At 32.7% G+C, this 23,058-nt stretch overlaps 6 protein-coding genes, 2 long non-coding RNA genes, 1 other non-coding gene and 2 pseudogenes across 15 annotated transcripts; 8 read left to right on the top strand and 3 right to left on the bottom strand.

The window, feature by feature from the left end:
* Positions 1-146: 146 nt before the first annotated feature.
* AT2G16550 lies at positions 147-455 on the bottom strand (annotated as a pseudogene). The gene has a single exon.
* Positions 456-1,303: 848 nt separating this feature from the next.
* Positions 1,304-1,776, top strand: AT2G16540 (annotated as a pseudogene; the record flags this gene model as incomplete). The annotated part of the gene is made up of 1 exon: positions 1,304-1,776.
* A 538-nt stretch (positions 1,777-2,314) lies between these two features.
* Positions 2,315-2,529, top strand: AT2G06685. Its single transcript, NR_140163.1, has one exon. It is a non-coding gene; the product is annotated as an other RNA (long non-coding RNA).
* Positions 2,530-5,732: 3,203 nt separating this feature from the next.
* Positions 5,733-5,891, bottom strand: MIR5013. The gene has a single exon (NR_140162.1). It is a non-coding gene; the product is annotated as a microRNA ath-MIR5013 precursor (primary transcript).
* Positions 5,892-6,208: 317 nt separating this feature from the next.
* Positions 6,209-6,874, top strand: AT2G16535 (maternally expressed family protein). Its single transcript, NM_001084429.2, has 2 exons — positions 6,209-6,331; positions 6,435-6,874. Exons 1-2 carry the CDS (start codon positions 6,268-6,270, stop codon positions 6,599-6,601), a joined length of 231 nt encoding a protein of 76 aa, NP_001077898.1. The 5' UTR covers positions 6,209-6,267; the 3' UTR covers positions 6,602-6,874.
* Positions 6,875-7,297: 423 nt separating this feature from the next.
* On the top strand, positions 7,298-9,777 carry AT2G16530 (3-oxo-5-alpha-steroid 4-dehydrogenase family protein). 5 transcript variants are annotated; one of them, NM_127207.4, is made up of 7 exons: positions 7,298-7,465; positions 7,617-7,814; positions 8,226-8,575; positions 8,653-8,887; positions 8,960-9,058; positions 9,143-9,214; positions 9,328-9,777. In NM_127207.4, exons 2-7 carry the CDS (start codon positions 7,644-7,646, stop codon positions 9,430-9,432), a joined length of 1,032 nt encoding a protein of 343 aa, NP_565389.1. In that variant the 5' UTR covers positions 7,298-7,465; positions 7,617-7,643; the 3' UTR covers positions 9,433-9,777. The 5 variants fall into 5 exon arrangements, with proteins under 5 accessions (NP_565389.1, NP_001325182.1, NP_001325183.1 ...); NM_001335478.1 differs by having other exon boundaries at positions 8,653-9,058; NM_001335479.1 differs by having other exon boundaries at positions 7,385-7,814; positions 9,328-9,742.
* A 350-nt stretch (positions 9,778-10,127) lies between these two features.
* AT2G16520 (RING/U-box protein with C6HC-type zinc finger protein) lies at positions 10,128-10,786 on the top strand (the record flags this gene model as incomplete). The annotated part of the gene is made up of 2 exons (NM_127206.2): positions 10,128-10,413; positions 10,577-10,786. Exons 1-2 carry the CDS (start codon positions 10,324-10,326, stop codon positions 10,784-10,786), a joined length of 300 nt encoding a protein of 99 aa, NP_179245.1. The 5' UTR covers positions 10,128-10,323.
* A 987-nt stretch (positions 10,787-11,773) lies between these two features.
* On the top strand, positions 11,774-13,717 carry AT2G16510 (ATPase, F0/V0 complex, subunit C protein). The gene is made up of 3 exons (NM_127205.5): positions 11,774-11,972; positions 12,198-12,483; positions 12,569-13,717. Exons 1-3 carry the CDS (start codon positions 11,897-11,899, stop codon positions 12,699-12,701), a joined length of 495 nt encoding a protein of 164 aa, NP_179244.1. The 5' UTR covers positions 11,774-11,896; the 3' UTR covers positions 12,702-13,717.
* Positions 13,383-13,709, bottom strand: AT2G06655. The gene has a single exon (NR_140161.1). It is a non-coding gene; the product is annotated as an other RNA (long non-coding RNA).
* Positions 13,718-14,937: 1,220 nt separating the features above from the next.
* Positions 14,938-15,869, top strand: AT2G16505 (maternally expressed family protein). Its single transcript, NM_001084428.2, has 2 exons — positions 14,938-15,061; positions 15,174-15,869. Exons 1-2 carry the CDS (start codon positions 14,998-15,000, stop codon positions 15,341-15,343), a joined length of 234 nt encoding a protein of 77 aa, NP_001077897.1. The 5' UTR covers positions 14,938-14,997; the 3' UTR covers positions 15,344-15,869.
* Positions 15,870-19,277: 3,408 nt separating this feature from the next.
* ADC1 (arginine decarboxylase 1) lies at positions 19,278-22,194 on the top strand. The gene has a single exon (NM_127204.3). The coding sequence runs from the start codon at positions 19,804-19,806 to the stop codon at positions 21,910-21,912; it is 2,109 nt and encodes a 702-aa protein (NP_179243.1). The 5' UTR covers positions 19,278-19,803; the 3' UTR covers positions 21,913-22,194.
* Positions 22,195-23,058: the final 864 nt, after the last annotated feature.

The raw sequence follows: 23,058 nt of genomic DNA, 5'->3' as shown, positions 1-23,058 counted from the left end.
GGATAAAAAGATAAAATTCTTTTAATTTTTATTATATTTATGCTTAAGCTTTTCTAGTTTTGCTATGTTCTTTTTGTCTCTTGTTAGATATAAAATGTTAGGCATACAAAAGGGATACGAGAGTATTAATATTGAATTTGAAGAAATTAGTATTTAATGAAAAGAAAATTATTTTGCGGTTTCTTGAGGCACGTGTTGTTAGAATATGCGGAATGAGAGTGTAGAAAGTATTTTGGATTAAGAGAATGAAGAACAATAGTATTTAGAATGAAAGAGATGATAAACACACACACACACACACAACAACTCTCTTCTCTTCTAAATTCTCTGATCTTCTGTGATGGCTCAATGAATGTCCTCCCTACATAATGAGACAGCCCATGTTGAAATGGTACACTGGATTTTGCACCGTACCCAAGAGCAGCCACAACGCCAGAATCTGGTACATCGATCATAAAATCCATTCTTTCAACAAGATGTTCCAAATATGATAAAGAAGACCTCCCTAAACTTTGGGTTTCCTTAAGAGGGGAAAAAAATATAAAAGTTAAACATGCCCACCAGGAATTTGGAACAGTGACCTTGTGAAATATTAATGGAGCATGTAGCCAATAAGCCAACCTTTTCATTTGTGGATATTGTAACATCAAATTATTGTAACCTTATGTGAAAAAAACAAAAGAAATGGACTACATGTCCAACAAGATTTGAACACGCCTTTGTGTAATTTTCTTTAGATATAAACAATAAGCCGTGTTACCACTAGACCACGAGTTCACTCCTTAGAGCATCTTCAATGATATGAACTATTCTTTTGAGTGTCTCAAAACCAAAATATTTAATATTTTAATATCAAAAATAAATTGACTATTTAAAAGGAGACACATGAAAGAAAGTGTCTTTAAATAAGTGTTAAAGGGTCTTCAATATCCATAGAAGGACACACATCTCTCCTTGATTCTTTCAATTATTTTATTATTATTATTTTTATTCATTTTATATTTAAAGACTCCCTATTTTTATGACCAATGAGGATGGTCTTAGAGGATTCGAGTCCGAGTTTAAAGGGATATTAAACCCCACGTGTTCCCACTAGAATTTTTTTTTGGGGTTAAATCGCACTAGACTATGACAACATAATCCTAAATTCTTGTAAAAATAGTTTATATATAGATAAAAATATGTAAGATTAAAATTTAACACCGCCAAATGTTGATTCTGTAATGCTCGTTAACGGTTGTTAAGTTGCGATTTTGATTCTACCAATAGTTCATATTCATATTCATATATAGAAATTTTTTTTACCCACATATGCCATACACAAAATGCAATTTCGATGCTAGTTTTAATGTGCAAGATCTAAAGGCTACTGGAGGTTGGATTCTTAGAAACCATAATGGGACACCGGAACATGGGGCTCAATGATACTAGACCATACAAGCACACCGCTAGAAGCAGAAACAAAGGCGTTACTGACAGCACTTCAACAAACTTGGATTTGAGGCTATACACATGTCACAATGGAAAGAGATTGTCAAACTTTGATACAACTACTTACTAACTCTACTTCACATTGTTCGTTAGCGAATCTACTCACAGATATTCAGCTTTGGACAGCAAAATTCAGTAGCATTCAATTTAAATTCATCAAGAGGGAGGGTAATAAAATAGCACATGATTTGGCGAAATTTGGTTGCATTTTATCTTGTTTTTATTCTGATTCTGGAATTCTTCCTAATTGGCTTCAGAAACATCCTCGTAACAACTCTATTTAATCAATGAATTTGTTTTGACGTAAAAAAGAAAAAAAAAAAAATTTTAAAACTTGGTCATACATTTGATCTCGAAACCTAATGGACTTAAAAAAATTGTTATGATTTATCGTAAAATCTTCCTAGAACGCACTTAAATCATGAGATTTGAAATTTTGTACGTTTACTCTACTCAAATCCACTAAAAATCTCTTACAGTCATTAAAAATGCAATCCTTAAAATATTTTTAATAATATAATATTTTTAAGTAAATTTTCAAATAATCATTTACATTAATACAAATCTTTACGTCCATCTCTCATATTGACACAGTTGCAGCACTCTCATTATTGAAGTTGACAAATACAAAGCCCCTCGATCGTCAATGACTTAAAACTACACAATAATTAAAATAGAAAACTTTAGTTCATCCTAGAGACACAAAAGATAAACAAATACAGCAGATTGTTGAACAATGGCTTACCATCTACGACTTCACAAAAGTGAGTTTAAATATAAATATAAATATAATTATTAAAACATAACAGCTTGATGGAAATTTGGGTCAGTGACCTTCTCTTGCGCAATTTTTGGCGTGTGTAGCTGCGATGATGATGTCATCTGTTAAAAACCGGCATTGGTAGCTACAACATACATCTGTTGCAATATGCGAACATTATGTTTCGCAGACGAGCCTTTTGATTATACGTCATTCTTAGCCTCCATCTTTGAATTTTGAGGTAGAGAAATAAAGAAGAGAGAGTTGATGTTCATAACATTATGTTTCGCAGACGAGCCTTTTGATTATACGTCATTCTTAGCCTCCATCTTTGAATTTTGAGGTAGAGAAATAAAGAAGAGAGAGTTGATGTTTTTGGTTTTTTAAAGATTTCGGAATTTCACTTTGCTAGAGAAAACCGTGATGTTGCATTAAAAACATAACTATATATATATATATATATATATATATATATATCTTAAAAACATAACTAAACTAATAGCATTGAACTTCATTCTAAATTCCATACATTTTGGAATAAAGTTCTCATAAACTATATCAACACTAAATCTCAACTCGTTTTTGATGCCCCAACACACTTATTTTTTCCAATTAACAAAAATAAGAAAAAACTAAGCAACATAAACATGATATAGTATAAACAACAATAAAAAGAAAGATAATAGAAGTTCTAGAACAAGTTTGAGATATCAAAACAAAAATGGATGATTGTCATATAAAAATTGGTAATTATTTAAAATATTAATAAATGATGAATCCTTAGGAAAATATTTTACCTACTAAATATTAGTTTTTATGTATCTTATAAATATAACTATGTGAATAACGCGTTAAAATCCATATTAGTGTATTTACTATTTAGGTTTGAGAAAAAAAAGATGTCAAAATGAGGTCAGCTTCTCAAAACTGAAATCCTACTATATTATTTGGGAAGTACATTTTAAATGTAACCTTAATTTTTGTAATTAATTACATGACATTGCCATTATCAAATTTTAATCAAAAACAAATCTTTTAATGACGTCATTAAGGTTACCAAAATCATTTAACGACAATATTCATGTCTTAATTATAGGGCTTAGTCGATCTAAAAACGGGTCATCAAAGATTTCTTAAACTGAAGCAAAATATACCGAATATTCAAATATCTATCTATAACCAAATTTTAAACAAATAAGTTCGTAAAATAATTTAATATTTTTTCTACAAAATCAATTAAATTTTAATCACATAAAAATTAGCACAAAAAAAGTATTCAACAATTAAAAAATTATCAAATCTTTGTGTTGTATAAATTTTGATACTATATTCGAATAAAGAGTAATATACCTTTTCAATTTGTACTCTTTAACTAATTTAAGCTAACTAATATATTTGCTAATATTATACCTATCAAAACCGACTATCGTTTCTTATCTCTATAGCATTTTTACAAGATTTTTGTGGTGGATTTGGGTAAAAGTGCATTCGGGTCATATGGTACATTCTCCTATTAAATAAATATGGTGCATTCCTATGTTATTAGCTAAAATGTTTAGATTATAATTCAGAGTCATATCATAAATAAAATTAATATTAATAAAATAAATGGCTTTTTGGCAAGACGGATTTGGAGGGACGGGTTTTTGAATCAACATTAATAAAAAAGTAAAATAAAATTAATCCACCGTTTCAATACGGGTTAAATCTTGATTTTTTCTTTTTAAGACCACTAATATTAAACATATCAAATCACCTTAATTTAGAAAAGGTTATATAAAACCAAAAATGTTATGTGGTATGTATAATGTTACTATATATAAAATTAAACTATAAAATATAAATGTACTAGAGAATGATACAATTTGCAAAACTTTTATATATAATAAATAATTCTTAAATTTTTAAAACTATTACTTAAAAAAAAATATCACGGAACGGGTAAAGAAATTACAAAACGGGTTTTATTTTAGAATTGGGTTATATGGTGGATGTATTTGAATCAATATTTATAAAATTTTAAAATATTATTTATATGTTGTTTTAATAAAGGTTAAAACTTCAGTTTTTTAACAATTGTCTCATAGATTCGTGGTATATCTTTACTTAATAACAATTATAAACTGTACAATATAAATATTTTATAAAAATAAAATTTACGAATTTTAATATATATTACCTTTAAAAACTAAATTGTCCCGCGGTATAGAGCGGGTTAAAATCTAGTCTTACTTTATTATACATGACACACACATTTTCTAAGCAAGGTCAACTGATATCCCATTAACAAGCCTTCCCCTTTTTCAACAAATTAAAGTTGACCTTGGTCCTTTTTTAGAAGCAAAGTGGATCATCATAATCTTACGATTCCGTTTAAGGTAAGAATAATAACTTACGTATGTCAATTAGGTGATTGTTTTTTTTTTTTTTATAAAGTTATATAAAACTGTTACAAGATAGTACGACGGTGATCATACAGATCAACAAAGCGGAAAAAGTAACAAAGCACACCAAAGATTTCAAAGCATGAAAACTAGAGAGGAAAAAGAAAACGATTTGAAACCAATTTCGACTAAATGGGTTTAACCAAACCCACCTCGTCGACCACGATTTCCTCTACCTCGTCTTCGTCTTCCTCTTCTTCCACGACCAATATTTATTGCCTTGTTCGGCAATTGCAACGGTCTGTCTTGGAAATGTTTTCCTGAAAATGTTGACTTTAGATTCATTGGTGATTGGTGTTTTAGGTAATGTGAACGTAAACTTGTTTCATTTTCTTACATTACTACAATCGAAGGATCGTCACGGGTTTCCATTATCTTTTGGTGATACTCTATGTAGTCCCAGTTATATGCTGCCCTCCTGGTGGACATGCAGATATGGTCCTTACAAAAAAAAGTGAAATCCTCAAACGCATCTCTAAGCAGAAACAAAATTAAAGACAGGGCCAAGAAGCTATGCGACAAGTCTAAGATCTTGGTCAGTTCAATAGTCAAGACTCCGTTACCAAGTGATCAACCCTTGTCCGTGGTGACAATTGTAAACCATACAATATAAATATTTCAACGAATGATATAATTTGCAAACTTTAATATATAATAAATAATAATTTAAATTTAAAAATCACTATTTTTATAAAACAAATCATGGGACAGATTAAGAAATTACGGGACATATTATATCGCAACGAGATTATGTGGCTGACGGGTTTAAATCAATATTTCTAAAATTTTAAAATAATATTATAACATGCCGTTTTACTACGGGTTAAATTCTCAATTTATTAACAATTGTCCGTGGACTTGTGGTATACCGTTATTTAATAACAATTAGAAACTATAAAACATAAATATTGTATAACAATATATAATTTGCAAACTTATATATATAATATACTAACTAAAAATAAATCATCATGCAGTATATTACGAATTAAAATCTAGTTTCAAAAGTAAGGAAACATCTACGTAACATAAATAATAGAACTGTAAGCACAACAAGCACCTAGATGTCATTTAGTAGACAAGGTTTATGATATCTAGGTGCTCTTGTTTATAGAAGAAAAAAAAAAGCACCTAGATGTCACAAACCTTGTCTACTAAATGATGTATCGCCCAACAACTTCGTTATGAACAGATCCTTCGGCCACTCTTGTGTTTCATGATCTCCTACGAAATCTAAAATTTACAAGACCATTCTGAAGACGAAATAGTATTAGCACCTACGCAATAGTAAAGAATACAAATCAATAAGACAATTTCTAAGAATGATTACAAAATAAAAGAATGTTTATATTATAAACAACTTAATAAAGAAGAAAACGTTAACCATACTATTAGAAAGAAATAGTAAAGAAAACAAATTAAAACTAGCCAAACAAAATCTACCTTTTTTTATGGATCACCATATAACAAGAACCACTAATTATATATTTCAAGTTATAAATCTTTACTTGATATAGAAATTTTAACCATCAAGAAAACAAAACGTATTTGCTTTGTAAAAGTATCACAACAATGTCTTCATCACAATTTTTTATACTTTGCATCATCCTCATTTCTTCATTTCCTCTTCATGAATGTATGCCTATATATTGTTTTCTTTTTGATCATCATCACCTTAACATAATCATATCTTTCATAATCGGTATTCTCAAATGATCGTGTTACTTCTTTTTATATAGGTGAAAATGGAAAAAGTGTTGAAGCGAGCAATGCAGCTAAAACACTTTGCATGTCAGTGAATTGCGATAATAAAGACAGAAATCTCACTTGTGCTTGTTGTTTGGCCAAATCCAAGAATAGGTGTTATAGTAGCAAATCAGAATGTGTTGCTGACTGCAAAGATTGAAAGGCATAACTTAATAACAAGCTCCACTAAGGAATTAAGAAACTTGATTAGCGTTTATATAATACTACTCTCTCTAGTTATGGTTTCCATAATATGAATAATACAGGCTTATTTAAAGTCCATGACTAATACAGTTTATTCTTATTGTAATTGTATTAAGTGAATTTCAAATTATACTTGTTTTATTTTTTTCTTTTTCGTTTTCATTTTGTTATACTAGTCATTTGTTCTAGAATATGTTGCGGTCAACGAGTTTTCAAGAAATAAAGAAAGAAATCTGACTACAAAAGTCAAAGGCTACTCAAATCGTCATTTTTTATTCGTTACGATTCTGATAACATATATGCTAGTAATACAAGACCTTTAGAAATGTCGTTTTAACATTTAATTTGCATAGGGAAAAAAAAATAAAAATAGACCTTTAGAAATGTGAATAGTATAGTTTTTTTCAAAAATAATTCTCAATTATTACATACAGTAGGAGATAGTTAAGACACCCTCAGTGAGGTTCACCAGTTGTGTATGCTCTTCGGCTAGGCTAACTAAAAAGTACACATTTCTTACTGGGCTTGTGAACAATTTTTTTGTATGGCTCATAAATTTATTTTGTTTGGGCTTGTAGTAAGTTACCCGATGGAAAAATGCTACACATCATACATGTGGTGGTTGCAAAAAAAATAATGTTAAAAGAGTATTTTGTCACCTAATTTAGCGTTAACGTTTTTGTTCTTATCGCTAATTACATAATTAACAAATTAACATTGACTTATAATTCCAGATTATCACAAATCACAAGCATGACTCAAAACAACAACACTTGACTTCACAACTGGTTTTTCCCTCGCACGAGAATTGAAGAAAATAGTAAGAATTCTTTACTTCTCCGTCGCTTACTCAATCAAAGTTTCTTCAAATTTGCATATCTGATTTTGCTTGCGTCTGTTTCCGGCAACTCGTTATACGTTTCTTCTCCGATTTGGGTTCTCTTATTCAAATTGATTAAACGTGATTTCAGAGAAGAAGAAACACTAAACAAAAAAGTATGGTGGAATTGGAGATTGTGTGGTTGGTTAGAGGCGCTTGGATCACTGTTTGGATCGTCTCTATACTTCCTTTGGTGATTGCTTCGATACCCACTTCAAAGCTCAACTCTTTTCGTGAACTCGTTTTGAGTTTCGCTGGTAGAGGCAAGATTCTTCACCCTTCTTCTCAGGTATTCTTCTAAAGTTTGTAACTTTTGCCTAATTTCTGTCAACTTTTAAGTTTGGATATCTGGTTGATGTGAAAAAGGTTTGAACTTTGTTCTTATAATGATCAATTAGTTGATGTCAGTTTTAGTTTGAATCTCTGGTTTCAATTTCAGAAATGTTCTGTTTTTGATTTGAGATTGTAAAGTCTGTGAATTTGCCCATCTGGTTGAAGTGGAAAAAGGGTTTGTATTTGTTCATATAATCAGATGTTTTTCCAGCTTTTTTGCTAATTTCTTGACTCTTGAATCGTGTTTTATATCATCGTTCTGTTGTTAATCCAGATTGAAAACGAGAAAGCATACCACTTTTAGTTTGAATCTCCGGTTTCAGTGTTACACTTGTTTTCTCAGATGTGTAATTCTCTCTATATGCAGAAGTTTACAATTCCTCAGAAATGCTTTGCACACTTTTATGTTATTGGAGTGGTGTGGACAACTCTCCTGCTTGCTGCAACTTGGATGTATGCTTGCAAAATGGCGCCTTTATCTTCTGAGGAGTTCCAGTTATCCGACATTGCAAGCCGTTTAGCCGGAGGTTCAGATGTTTTCTCCGTTCATAAATCTAATATGACTCCTGTCGAGCATCGGTTTAAAGTGTGGCGAGCGGTGTTTCTACTTCTTCTGATGGAGATCCATGTCTTGAGACGGCTTATAGAGTCATTCTATGTTTTCAAATATAGCCCTTCTGCTCGGATGCACATTCTCGGTTATTTCGCAGGATTGTTGTAAGTCCCTTAAGAAACTCCTTATATTATCATAGTTTGATTGTCTTTTTGTTTGTCGTTAATTTGTGTTTTTATAGTTTCTATGTAACAGCTCCTTTGTCACTCTGCTCCAATATAGCTCCAGAGGTAGCAGGATTCGTAGGAAATCAAGTGGCTGAGTTCATTGCTAATGGGAAAAGCCATACTTCAGCACCTGAATTTAACTTGTTATCATCTATAAGTCCTTTGATGAAGCTTGGATCACTCCAGTGGATTGGTGGAGCCATTTTTCTTTGGGGATGGATACATCAGCGCCGCTGTCACGCCATTCTTGTAAGTTTAACAAATAGTTTTTGCTCGTTGTTTCTGTCTTTTGATCATGTGGAATACAAAACGTTATTGCAGGGATCGCTCCGGGAAAATCCGAGCCAAGCGAAAGAGTACATTATTCCGTATGGAGATTGGTTTGGGATGGTGTCTTCTCCACATTTCTTGGCAGAAATTGTAATAAACCCTCCTTAGTAGATATCTTAACGTTCTTCTATTTTTCTTAACTCTTCTTTAATGATATGATGCTGTGAAATTTAGGTTTTGTATGCGGGTTTACTGATTGCGAGTGGAGGAACAGATATAACCATCTGGTTACTCTTTGGTTTTGTGGTATGGTTCACTCTCTCATTTGCAAGATCCACTAATGAAATGCTTCTTTTTTCTGGATTCTGAGAAATAGTACTTATGTTTTTTCTTTTTGGGTGTTTGTTTTTCTTTTGTAGGCTGCTAATCTGACATACGCGGCTGGAGAAACGCACCGTTGGTATCTCCGGAAGTTTGAGAATTATCCGGCTAATCGGCATGCCATTTTCCCTTATGTCTACTAAATGGTTAAGAGATACAATGGTTGTCTTCTGTAAATGCTGAATTCTGAACATCGAAGATTTGTGGTGCTTTGTTATGTTTTAATTTAGCTATGCTTCTCAGTTCTCATCTTCTTTATACTGGTGCTTTTTTCGTTTCAAGAATGTATTTTACACAAACAAAGAGTGTGACTTTGGCATTTAGCTGTCTTTTACAGTGGCATGAGTTCGACTCGTTTACTTGGCCAGTTGATAATACCTCCTAAGTTTTTTTGTTTTTTTTGGGTTCAATTTTCCTTGTATTCCCGAAATGTTGTTAATATAACTATTTGACTACGATTTGGAATGAAAAATGTTGGTTTTAGTAAACTAACTACGTACCATTACTAAATCCAAGACTTCCGAAAATTATCTTACCTTGCTTCTTATGAAATCAATCTTGGCTTCTTTTTTTTCATCGATACACTTTACTAAGCATAACTAGCATAATAGACTTAAATAACTAATCGGTGAAGAGCAAGTCTTCTCCAACAAACTTAGTAGATAACTAAGGAAACTAAAACATAATCTAAATAATAGAGCAACAAGTTACTCCTACAATCTAGGAGATTTATTTTCAAAAGACTAATTCAAAACCAAACAAGAACAAACTTATTCTCACAAGTGTATTAAGAGTCATATAACCTAAGGAAAACAACCTTAAAGATACTTGGAGGATATGGGAACTCAAGATGGCCAAAAACCGTCACCAGTTCTGATTTATATAGACTTTACTTCAAGGGTTTGATAAGGGAGGAAACAAGAGGGTTTGTGGCAGGATTTGGTGTTGCAATTTGCGGCCAAGAGGACAATCTCTTGTTTCAAGTGAAAAGTTCACTTCATGACTCCGCAATTACAGTTTTGGAGGCTGAACTTATGGCATTGAAGCTAGGACTAACTGAAGCCGTGAGTTTGGGGATCACTCATATCTCAATCTACTGCGATCATTTTCAGATTTTTGAACTGGTAAATTGTTCTTGAAATATTTACACATTTCTTTAGGTTTTGATTAGTTTTGCATGCCAAACTTGTTTTTTAAAATAAATTTAACATTTTAACCAAAACAAAAATTTATGATGACGAGAAAAATCTCCTAATTGAGTAGGTTTTGTCCTTATCATCTTTTTAGGTTATGTGGAGATCAGTGCCTGATAAAGATAGCATTGCAATGATAATGTATGATGTGCAACGCATAAGACAACAATTGACATCAAGCACACCTCTTCTGGTGACTGGAAATCAAACTAATAAGTTAGCTTATGAACTTGCACTAGAAACACTAGTTTCAGAAATCAGCATAAGTATCGAAGAGAAAGCTCTAACATGTGACAAAAATTAAACGTGGAAAGTACGTAAGCTGCAGGTATCATCTCTAATCACATTCTCTAGACTCTAGCTACTATACATTAATTTTAATTTATCGTCGTGGAATGTTGATTATGTTTACGCCTAATGTTGTAATTTCATGGTTGATGGATATATATAGATGTGGGTATTCCTTTTGCTATATGTGTGGAGTCGAATGGAAACAACGGCTAGGAGCTGGTGGTTGCATTCATAGCAAAGCAGAGATTTATTTTATCATTATTTGTTTTGCAGTCTTGTTTGGAGTGAACTTTTGTTTCTTTTTGATTGTTACTTTAATCAATTGGGTTGTGAATTTATTCAAGTGATTTACCCAGAGACTTGTAAACGGGACATAAAAAGAAATAAAACCTTTCATTTCTATGTCTTATGATTGCATGAGTAGCCCAAACATCTATGGTCTAGTGGTAGGAGAAGATTTAGGGAATAGTGAAACTTGTAGATCCGAGTTCGATCCTCCCTGAAAACAAAAATCATATTTGTTTTGAGAAGTCTCTCAGTTAGGCCTTGGGTCAATTGGTTTACCTGGTAGTTAGAAATGCAGCCGGTCTGACTATCCCCTTTCATTAGTCGGAAAACATTTCAAATTCAGAACAGACAGTATGGTAGTCCTTCGGTGAGAAGTCCACTCTAAAATATTTCGGTGCGTTTCTGCCGAGGCTGACCAGATTAGCCGGTAGGGTTTATCAAAAAAAAAGAAAAAATGATTGCATGAGTACTTCTCAATTCTTCACGTTGTCACAACAACTTGTTACATGCGACTAAACAAATTATATTGAATCCATATACAGATTTGCCAAATACTATTTCTATTTGGTCCCAATTAGTGATGTTTATATGGATTTAATAGCCCATTTAGTTATATGGGTCTGTTGTTAAAAAATAGCCCATGTAGACCCGTTTATGGAAAAAGATAAATGGGCTTTAATTTCGACCCGGCCCAAAATTACAACGTGTTCAACAACAACTCTATTATACAAACAGACTACGTCGTTCTCTTCCACTCATCTGAAAACAAAATCCAATTCTCTCTCTCTCCCTCCAGATTCAAACGATCCGATCCAAAACTTTGAGATCCGAGAAGATGTCTACGTTCAGCGGCGATGAAACTGCTCCGTTCTTCGGCTTCCTTGGCGCCGCCGCCGCTCTCGTCTTCTCCTGTACGCCATTTCCTTCTCCTCTCACTCGATTCTCTTCCAATTCGTATCATTCCCTTTGATCTGATCCAGATGATTGCTTCTAGAGACTTTTTATGAGAATCGTTGGCCTACTAATTGATCGATGTATTAGTGTTCTTAGATCAGAATCTGGATTTTAGGTATTGATTTGTGATTGTGATTGGGTCGGGCGTAAAATGAGATGTTGTTACTGGATTTTGGTTTTAGGTATGGGAGCTGCTTATGGAACAGCAAAGAGTGGTGTTGGTGTGGCTTCAATGGGAGTGATGAGACCTGAGTTGGTTATGAAGTCTATTGTCCCTGTGGTTATGGCTGGTGTTTTGGGTATTTATGGACTTATTATTGCTGTTATCATTAGTACCGGCATCAATCCTAAGGCTAAGTCTTACTACCTATTTGACGGATACGCTCACCTTTCGTCTGGTCTTGCTTGTGGTCTTGCTGGACTCTCAGCTGGTATGGCTATTGGAATTGTTGGTGATGCGGGTGTTAGGTTTGTTCCTCACAGAGAATGTTTGAATGGAAAACGTTAACGTCATCTGTATCTTGACTTGTTTTTGGTTTTGCGATTCTCTCAGGGCAAATGCTCAGCAGCCTAAGCTATTTGTTGGGATGATTCTTATCCTTATCTTTGCGGAAGCGCTCGCTCTATACGGCCTAATTGTAGGCATCATTTTATCTTCTCGAGCTGGTCAGTCCAGAGCAGAATGAGAGCACAAACAAATGTTAAAATTTCCAGGTACTTCCTTATCGATCAACTTATAAGTGCGGTATGTAGTATCGGGAGCCGATATTTTGTGGATTCTTGGTTTGGGAAGCAGATGTTGCCACCTCGCTTTCCTTGGTTGGTGGTTACTTGAGTGTAGGATGTTATTTGGTTGGTACGGTAATAAAAAAAAGAGCTTGGCATTTGTTTTGTATTCTTGTATTGTCTGCATCTGTCTTGATGAACTTGATAATATTTTGTTTGTAAAGAAGTTTGCTTCTGATACCATCTTTGAATGTTATGAGATTAATGCTAGCTTTTCTACTGAACAAAACATTATATTTTCGGAGGGTGTTAAGCAAAGTAATGAAAATATTAATCGTTCCTAGGGTTCCTCCTAAGCCAATTATCTCCGAAATCCTTTACTGCAGCTAGATCTTCTTATGGAATCTAATCGTTCTTGTTTTTATAGCATCGCATCGAATCTTCTTCGTCTTGGAATGGAATCCTTTCTTGTTTTCGTCTGTTTGGTGAGATTTGCTATCGATTGTAACTCGTGTATTGTGTTGTACAAGTAATTCATCGCTGGCGTTTAGTTAATCGAATCTCATATCTAACTATGTTCTAACCTTGATTGGGAGAGTTGCTTGCCTGAAACAACAGAAGATCTTAGTCAATTCATTTCTTTCTTAAGCACTTAGCTTGGAAGGCAGCTTAGTCGGATCCAAGTTAGGGTAAAGGCAGTTCCACTCCAATTCAAAATGGAGGGAGGACTTGAAGTAGTCCTAGATTACCACTTCAACAACATGATGAGTATCCTCCAATTATGGGAATCTGATACCTTCTTATCTCTCTTACCCCATAATGAATCCGAATCAAAGGAACCCCACAACACTTTTGGAAAGAAGAAACCGTTTCAAGTATCTAACAAACGTTAAAGCCATGGTTAGAGGAAACGTGTATGAAATGGTTTCACTTTTCTACTTAAAAACAATGAAGACAAAGAGTGTCGTATATCAAAGAAAAAATGTTTCAACATACAATCTTCAATCTATATAGTATTTTTGCAAGGATTTTGTGCGGACGGGGCAAAATACATTCGGGTCTATTTGGTACCCGCCTATTTAGTAATTTTGTTCTTTATAACTTTGTTGGGTTCGGTTCAAATAAAACTCGTACCTAAACCCGTTTTTAAAACTCTTACAACGGATATTTCGATAATTAACAATTAGATATTTAGAAGATTTGGTTAAGATTTAAAATTATGAATCTCCGATAATCTTTGTTTAATTTTTTAACTATTTTAAATCATCGTATAATATATTAAGTTTTTTAAAAAATCTCAAGCTTTTTTCTTCTACATATTTTGTGATTCGAAATTTTAAAAACGGACATTACCCAATTGACGAAAATAGGTGGGTTAACGTCCTCTAGATCGTTTAAAATATTATAGACAATGATTCAAAATCATATCATAAAAATATCAACATTAATAAAAGAAAGATTTGACGGGACAGATTTTTGAATCAACATTAATAACAATTAAAATATCATTAATTTCTTGCTTCAATACGGCTTAAATCCTTAAAAAAAATTTTTACACCTTCAATATTAGATATATCAAATAAGTCTGATTTAAAAAAGATTGTATAAAACCAAAAAATGTTATGTGGTATAATGTTACTTATAATAACAATTGTAAACCATACAATATAAATATCTCAGAGAATGATACAATTTACAAACTTTAATCTATGATAAATGATAATTTAAATTTAAAAATCACTATTTTAAAAAAAAGAAATCATGGGACAGATTAAGAAGTTACGGAACATGTTATATCGGAAGGGGATTATGTGGCGGACGGGTTTAAATCAATATTTATAAAATTTAAAACAATATTAACATATCGTTTTAATACCGGTTAAATCCTCAATTTATTAACAATTGTCCGTAACTTGTGGTATACCATTATTTAATAAAAATTATAACTGTAAAACATAAATATTTTATAAACATATACAATTTACAAACTTTTATATATACAAATCATCCCACGGTATGCTATATATTAAAATCTAGTTTCAAAAGTAAGTAAGGAAACGTTAACCATACTATTAGCACGTAATAGTAAAGAAAACAAATTAAAACTAGTCAAACAAAATCTACCTTTTTTTATGGATCACCATATAACAAAAACCACTAATTATATATTTCAAGATATATAAAGCCTTACTTGATATAGAAATTTTAACCATCAAGAAAACAAAACGTATTTGCTTCGTAAAAAATATCACAACAATGTCTTCATCACGGTTTTTAATCCTTTGTATCATCCTGATTTCTTTCTTTCCTCTTCATGAATGTATGCATATATATTTTATTTTACTTTTAATCATCATCACCTCTACAGTCACATAATCATATTTTCATAATCTGTATTTTTCCAAATGATTGTGTTACTTCTTTTTGTATAGGTGAAAATGGAAAAAGTGTTGAATCGAACAAGGCAATGAAACCAGTTTGCATGCCAGTGAATTGCAACAATAAAGACAAAAAACTCACTTGTGCTTGTTGTATCGGGGCCAACCCTAGGAATAGGTGCTACAATAGCAGATCACAATGTACGGCTGACTGCAAACTTTGAAGGCATAGCTAGTTACCTCCACTAAGGAATTAAAAAACTTGATCAGCGTTTACGTATGTTTTTCATGTTGTCATACTGTTCATCTTTTAATTTTTTCAGAGTATGTTGCGGTCTACGAGTTTTCAAGAATAAAACAGTTTATGCTTATGTAATTGTGTTAGTCATTATCTTTTCGGATTTCATCGAGATATCCTTTGAGTTTTTCAAAGAAAAAACTAATATTTTAATAAATATTAGTTTTATAACTAAATTTTTAATTATAAAATAAAATTTACCTAATAGTTGATATACACGTATTTTTATGGGTTTTTCAGAGTTTTTCGCTTGAGAGATTCTCTCCACTCTCTTTCATATTTTTTTATTATATTTTATTTTTTATATTGGACAGTTTTTCAATGAGAAACCGTTGATAGAGATGGTCTTAGTTCTTCTATCCTTTGATCTAAGAGTTCGTATGCATTTGTTATTTCTACTTCAGTTTACCATATTGTTTTTCAGAGGAACCTTATCATAACTCCATTCAATTCATTATCACAAGTTGATCATTTACGTTGCAATACACAAGATAAGTTATTTCCTAGCAACCGTATTGGTGTATATATCTTCCAAGACCCAATCATAATCAGTCTTCTAAGATATATATAGAACATATTCATACAATTTTGGTCACCATGATTCACCAGAATTTGGTTCAAAATGAAAACCGGTAAATAATCGGTAAACTTTGCATGTGTCATACTAATTCTAAATTCTAATGGGAAAAATGTCATTTAATCCTCCAACTTTCAAAAAATGGTCATTTTATACATCAACTTCATATGCGGCCGTTTAAAACATGAACTAAACGTTGACTAATTTTTAAAACATGATCATTAGTTGAGCAGGCCAAAACAGACATGCCGTTATCAGTCATTAACGAAACTTCTAACGTCCGTTATCATCCGTTAACTTTATTAGTCAAGTTTCAAATTGTGGCCATTTTAAACATCAACTTCATATGTGGCCATTTAAAACATGAACTAAACGTTGACTGCCATTTAAGACATGAAAAATTCATTGACCAGGCCAAAATAGACATGTCTTTATCAGTAGAACCTAGAAACCCGTTATTACCCGTTAATGACTGTTAATCTGTCCAAAACGACGTCGTTTGAGAATAATCGAAAGAACATAAAAAAAATCCCATATGAAATCTCCATATCAAAAAGTTTTAAGCAGAACCCAAGAACATAGTTTGATATAGAGATAATCGCAGTGCCAGTAATTGGAAGCAAATAAAGGTGTTTTCGTTTATATATTTGTTTTAAATTTTAAAAGGAATCATGGAAGCAAATTAAAGACCCATTATAAGATTGTTCATCTTGTTTGGGCGGTTGTAGAAATAGATTTGGAGAGTTGGGATTTTCATTTAGAAAACAATCCTGATTTTCTTTTGATTATTCTCAAAACAAAATCGTTTTAGGGATACTAATAGAGTCGTTAACAAGTGATAAGGAATGTTATAAGTTCTTTTAATGAATGATAACAACATGTTTATTTTGGCCTGGTCAATGAATTTTTCATGTCTTAATTGGCAGTCAACGTTTAGTTCATGTTTTAAATGGCCACATATGAAGTTGATATTTAAAATGGCCACAATTTGAAACTTGACTAATAAAGTCGTTAACGGATGATAACGGACGTTAAAAGTTCCGTTAATGACTGATAACGGCATGTCTGTTTTGGCCTGGTTAACGAATGATCATGTTTTAAAAATTAGTCAACGTTTAGTTCATGTTTTAAACGGCCGCATACGAAGTTGATGTATAAAATGGCCATTTTTTGAAAATTGGAGGATTAATTGACATTTTTTCCAAATTCTAATACACCACCTATAAATTTCTGTTGAGGTGGCATCGAACTTCCACTGGTTATGTTTAATACTCATTACCAATGAAATCCAAAAGTAACAAACCATCATCAAATGCTTAATATTCAAGGTTTTTTTTTTTCTCCTCAATTTGCACCCACAAATACTAATGTCACCTTTTCATATCTAAAGACTAAAGGCCAATTTTGCACTTCTTCGTTTTTTTTTCTCCAAACCTCCATATATAAACTTTTACTACTTTCATAAAAATAAAATAAACGACTCAAATATCTTTTGAGATCTTTATCTATATGAGTCAGGCTACCTTCTATAATAAATTCTAAAAAAACATTGATATCTCAATAAAAAAAATCATTTATATGTAAATCTCATAGTTAATGTTATAGTAGCATATGCAAATCAATATTGTAAATCTTAATATAATTAATAATTATATATAAACTAATATTATATATATATGTATGTATGAAACATGTTAATTTAGGAATTTAGTAGAGCTGAAAAAAAGAAAATTAATATTTGTTAGTTTGATGGCTTGTTATAAATATAGTATCCACCTTTTAAAATATTTTTAGCGATATATATATTTGTTATCCATAATGTTTTATATGTTCACAATTAGGAATTTGGGTTGAATAGTTGAAAACATGAAATAAGATTCCGGTGGCTATGAAGTATGAATAATCATTATTTGGTCAAACATAAATTTCTTTTTTCAAACGAAGAAAAAAATGTCAAAGAAAAAACAAATACAGGTTATCCTATTATATTATTTGGGAAGTACATTTTAAATGTAACCTTAATTTTTGTAAGTAATTACATAGGTATGCCATTAGAAATAAAATTTTAAAGAGTAAATTATTTTATCTCTTTGAGGATTAAAAAGTCAAATACTAATTTAATTAATTAAATTTAATTAAAAAACGAAATACATTATTAATTTTCAAAAATAATAACCAATCAAAATCAACATAAAAGATTTGATATCTAAATTTTAATTAATTTAATTTAATTAGAAAAACGAAATACATTATTAATTCCCAAAAAAGTAACCAATTAAAATCAACAAATTAGATTTGATATCTAAATTATAATATTAATTTTTTCTTAATTACTATAGTTCACTTCTCATCTTTATATGATTCTATTTTTGCCGAAAAATAATATCATCATTATAGAAAAATAATTAGAGTTTTTTCGCATATGCCATAATTTAAATTTTTAAAAACGAATATAAATTGTTCAATACATGAAAAAATATTATAACGGGTGAAAAATAGATTTAAGAAAACTTTCTACTGAGTAACATGTCATAATTTGAAATATTTATATTCAATTTTATACATATTATATTGAAAATTTATAATCTTATATACTACAATAAGTAATAACATATTAGATGTGATTCAATTTTTAATACAAGCTGAAAAATCCTAGAATTGACGGGTTTAGATCGATATTAATACAAGATGGTATACTACAGGTGAAACTCTTAAATTAAAAATCAAGCTACAAGTGTATAATCTTAAACACTAAACAATATAGATAATATCAACAAAATATATACAACTCACAGTTTACTATACATTTAAAATCAAATAAAATAATATCATATACTTTTAAATCATCTTTACAATAAAAGTTTTTAGTTGAACTAAAATATAAGCCTACCTGCGGTATACTGCAAGTTAATATCTAGATTAAAAGGCTTATTGAATCTAAAGACAAGTCATCAAAGATTTCCTAAACTGAAGCAAAATATACTGAATATTCAAATATCTATCTGTTACAATGGTTCAGACCCATATTATAAAAGGACCAAAATGATTCTAATTACGAATGAGCAGGAAGCTTGATTTATCAGGCGTCCAAAATTAAAATAGTTATCTGATTTTACTCGGATTTTTTATTTTAAAGAATTGAAACTTTAAAATGTTTCAAGAAATCATTCTAAAAAATATTCAATTATTTTTTATTTAATAAAAATATAGGCGGTTAATATCTAATTATTATTATTTAAGTAAAATATTAAAAAGGTAGAGAATCACAAAATAGGGCCCAAGCCCAAAATCCAACCTCATCCGAATCTCACCTTCTCTCCCACCAGCCACCACTCTCCCCTATATAACGAACCTTCCTCCTTCATGCATTTCTCACCATCTCTCTCTTCTTTCACGTCTCTCTTCCCTGAAACTTTCCCGAGAAAATTCTCAATCCTCTATTTTCTCGAGAAAATTCTCATTCTCATTTTCTTTCAGGGAAAAGTTTTGTTGTTGAATACAGATTTGGAAACTTCATTTGTTTTTTTCCGTTTTTAACCAAAATTTTTAAAAAAGCTTTCTTCTGAACGTTAATCGTGGAGAGTTTCGGGTCGGGTCGGGTCGTAAAAGGCGGGTTTCACGGTGGTGATAGATTCACCTCCTGCTTCCTTCTGAGGGGGTTAGCCCCGAGGCTCTTCGCCTCGGCGGGTTTCAAATTCCCCCAAATCTAACAAACTCACAGATTCATTTTCTCCATTTTTTTTGTTTGTTGAAAATTTGAATCCACAAATTTTGAATTCATTTGTAACCGTTCGTTGAAGAAGAAGAAGATGCCTGCTCTAGCTTTTGTTGATACTCCCATCGATACCTTTTCCAGTATCTTTACACCGTCGTCTGTTTCCACCGCCGTTGTTGACGGTTCCTGCCATTGGTCTCCGTCCCTCTCCTCCTCTCTTTACCGTATCGACGGATGGGGAGCTCCGTATTTCGCAGCGAATTCCTCCGGGAACATCTCTGTTCGTCCTCATGGCTCAAACACTTTACCTCACCAAGACATCGATCTGATGAAAGTTGTGAAGAAAGTTACAGATCCGAGTGGTTTAGGATTACAGCTTCCGCTTATTGTTCGTTTCCCTGATGTTCTGAAGAATCGTCTTGAGTGTCTTCAATCCGCGTTTGATTACGCGATTCAGAGTCAAGGATATGATTCTCATTACCAAGGTGTGTATCCTGTGAAATGTAATCAAGATCGGTTTATCATCGAAGATATTGTCGAATTCGGATCCGGTTTTCGATTCGGTTTAGAAGCTGGTTCCAAGCCTGAGATTCTTCTTGCTATGAGTTGTTTGTGTAAAGGTAATCCTGAAGCTTTTCTTGTGTGTAATGGTTTTAAAGACTCTGAGTATATCTCATTGGCTTTGTTTGGGAGGAAACTTGAATTGAATACTGTTATTGTTCTTGAGCAAGAAGAAGAGCTTGATTTGGTTATTGATTTGAGCCAGAAGATGAATGTTAGGCCTGTTATTGGGTTAAGAGCTAAGCTTAGAACTAAACATTCTGGTCATTTTGGTTCTACTTCTGGTGAGAAGGGGAAGTTTGGTTTGACTACGGTTCAGATTCTTCGTGTGGTGAGGAAGCTGAGTCAAGTTGGTATGCTTGATTGTCTCCAGCTTCTGCATTTTCACATTGGTTCACAGATTCCGTCCACGGCTTTGCTTTCCGACGGTGTGGCTGAGGCTGCGCAGCTTTACTGTGAGCTTGTCCGTCTTGGTGCTCATATGAAGGTGATTGATATTGGTGGTGGGTTGGGGATTGATTACGACGGGTCTAAATCGGGGGAGTCGGATCTCTCTGTTGCTTATAGTCTCGAGGAGTATGCTGCAGCTGTTGTGGCTTCGGTTAGGTTTGTTTGTGATCAGAAGTCTGTGAAGCATCCGGTGATTTGCAGCGAGAGCGGTCGAGCCATTGTGTCTCATCACTCGGTGTTGATCTTTGAAGCTGTCTCAGCTGGTCAACAACATGAGACCCCTACTGATCATCAGTTTATGCTTGAAGGGTACTCTGAGGAAGTTCGAGGTGATTACGAGAATCTTTATGGTGCTGCTATGCGTGGTGATCGTGAAAGCTGCTTGCTTTATGTTGATCAGCTGAAGCAGAGATGTGTTGAAGGGTTCAAAGAAGGTTCCTTGGGCATTGAACAGTTAGCTGGTGTTGATGGATTATGCGAGTGGGTGATTAAGGCGATTGGTGCATCGGATCCGGTTCTTACTTACCATGTCAATCTATCGGTTTTCACTTCGATTCCTGATTTCTGGGGGATTGATCAGCTGTTTCCTATTGTTCCAATCCATAAACTTGACCAAAGGCCTGCCGCGAGAGGGATCTTATCGGATTTGACGTGTGACAGCGACGGAAAGATCAACAAGTTCATAGGCGGAGAATCGAGCTTGCCATTGCACGAGATGGACAACAATGGCTGCAGCGGTGGGCGGTACTATTTGGGAATGTTCCTAGGTGGAGCTTATGAGGAAGCTCTCGGTGGAGTCCACAATCTGTTCGGTGGACCAAGCGTGGTTCGCGTATTGCAGAGCGATGGACCTCACGGATTCGCAGTGACCCGTGCTGTGATGGGCCAATCCTCTGCAGATGTCCTCAGAGCAATGCAGCATGAGCCTGAGCTCATGTTTCAGACTCTTAAACACCGAGCCGAGGAGCCGAGGAACAACAACAACAAAGCTTGTGGTGATAAGGGGAACGACAAACTAGTAGTCGCATCGTGTCTTGCTAAGTCATTCAACAACATGCCTTATCTTTCCATGGAAACGTCAACAAACGCTCTCACCGCAGCGGTCAATAACCTTGGCGTTTACTACTGCGATGAAGCTGCAGCTGGTGGCGGCGGCAAGGGCAAAGATGAGAATTGGTCTTATTTCGGTTGATTGAGAGAGACTTGACAACATCCTCTGTCTTTGATCTTCACCGTACGATTGATTACGATCCTAGTTCTTATTTGTCTTTAAGTTCAGTTTTAAAGTTTTAAGTTATTTTCTTGTAATAAGACAAACTCTTAGCAAAATTTAATAATATTATCATTTATCATCATTCACTAAATTAACAATGAGCAATCTGTTAAACCATGTCAATGAGCTGTTATAAGTCTTTTTCCGAATATAGGCTAAATGCATTTGTAAATCCCTTTGGACTATTGAAGAGCTTCTGGAATAAAAAACAATGAGTATTCTATGCAAAGAGTCAAAGACAATTTGGGTAATGCAAATTGAAGGTAACGACGTTGGATCAAGAATATAAGTGAAGGATGTGGTTGTTAGCCGTAGAATATGACACCACAATTCACAAACACACACACGTGACACATAGAATCCTGATTTTGTGGCTCTTTTCCATCTGAGTTTTGGGGAGGACAATTTTGGACCGAGCGTAAAAAAAGAGGCATATTTGGAACTAAATCTTTAAAGGTTCGGATTTTATGGTTAAATTACGGACCACGTTTCCATGTGCACATCTATTTGGGGATAATGTTTAGGGTAATATTAGAAACTAACTATAGAATTGAAAAAAATTGAATAACTAATCATTGTCAGTTTTTCTATAAATAAATAATTATATGATGGTATAAGAAAGTACAAAACTATCCTTGCAAGTTGAACTAAAAGTAAGTTTATGCAGATATATTTGATGTTTTTTAGTAAATCGCATGAAACATGTTAAAATAACACGATATTTATAAAAAGTGACATTTTTTATAACGTACATTTTTAAATAAATAGCATGTTATATAAACAAAATATCGTTTCATTTGAAAAGTTGAACCAGGAGTAAACTTATACGAAAATAAAATAATAGATTTGAGAAAGTTTTAACATTTAAATCATGCTTTTAGAAGAAATTACATATGATTCTAATAAATAATCTATACTATTAATTGGGAAGCATTGTGTGAACTACAACGTTTGAGGGGTAATTTAAAACTAATTAAATGAATTTTTATATGGGTAATATAGTAATTTAACAACTAATCCAAAATATATTAGTGAGCTTAATGAGCTGTATATTACGAATTCGTT

Source organism: Arabidopsis thaliana, chromosome 2 (genome assembly GCF_000001735.4).
Source record: "Arabidopsis thaliana chromosome 2, partial sequence".
In the NCBI taxonomy this organism is placed as follows: domain Eukaryota; kingdom Viridiplantae; phylum Streptophyta; class Magnoliopsida; order Brassicales; family Brassicaceae; genus Arabidopsis; species Arabidopsis thaliana.
Note: the sequence above shows the minus strand (reverse complement) of the source record. Positions and strands in the feature narration are given on the sequence as shown.

Excerpts from the sequence above, each read along its gene's own strand:
- AT2G16510 (NM_127205.5), top strand. The coding sequence starts at position 11,897 with ATGTCTACGTTCAGCGGCGATGAAACTGCTCCGTTCTTCGGCTTCCTT. Across the intron at positions 11,973-12,197 it reads CGCCGCTCTCGTCTTCTCCT|GTATGGGAGCTGCTTATGGA; the intron begins GTACGCCATTTC and ends TTTTGGTTTTAG. Across the intron at positions 12,484-12,568 it reads GTTGGTGATGCGGGTGTTAG|GGCAAATGCTCAGCAGCCTA; the intron begins GTTTGTTCCTCA and ends CGATTCTCTCAG.
- AT2G16535 (NM_001084429.2), top strand. The coding sequence starts at position 6,268 with ATGTCTTCATCACAATTTTTTATACTTTGCATCATCCTCATTTCTTCA. Across the intron at positions 6,332-6,434 it reads TTCATTTCCTCTTCATGAAT|GTGAAAATGGAAAAAGTGTT; the intron begins GTATGCCTATAT and ends CTTTTTATATAG.
- AT2G16530 (NM_001335478.1), top strand. The coding sequence starts at position 7,644 with ATGGTGGAATTGGAGATTGTGTGGTTGGTTAGAGGCGCTTGGATCACT. Across the intron at positions 8,576-8,652 it reads GGTTATTTCGCAGGATTGTT|TTTCTATGTAACAGCTCCTT; the intron begins GTAAGTCCCTTA and ends GTGTTTTTATAG. Across the intron at positions 9,059-9,142 it reads CACATTTCTTGGCAGAAATT|GTTTTGTATGCGGGTTTACT; the intron begins GTAATAAACCCT and ends TGTGAAATTTAG.
- AT2G16505 (NM_001084428.2), top strand. The coding sequence starts at position 14,998 with ATGTCTTCATCACGGTTTTTAATCCTTTGTATCATCCTGATTTCTTTC. Across the intron at positions 15,062-15,173 it reads TTTCTTTCCTCTTCATGAAT|GTGAAAATGGAAAAAGTGTT; the intron begins GTATGCATATAT and ends CTTTTTGTATAG.
- ADC1 (NM_127204.3), top strand. The coding sequence starts at position 19,804 with ATGCCTGCTCTAGCTTTTGTTGATACTCCCATCGATACCTTTTCCAGT.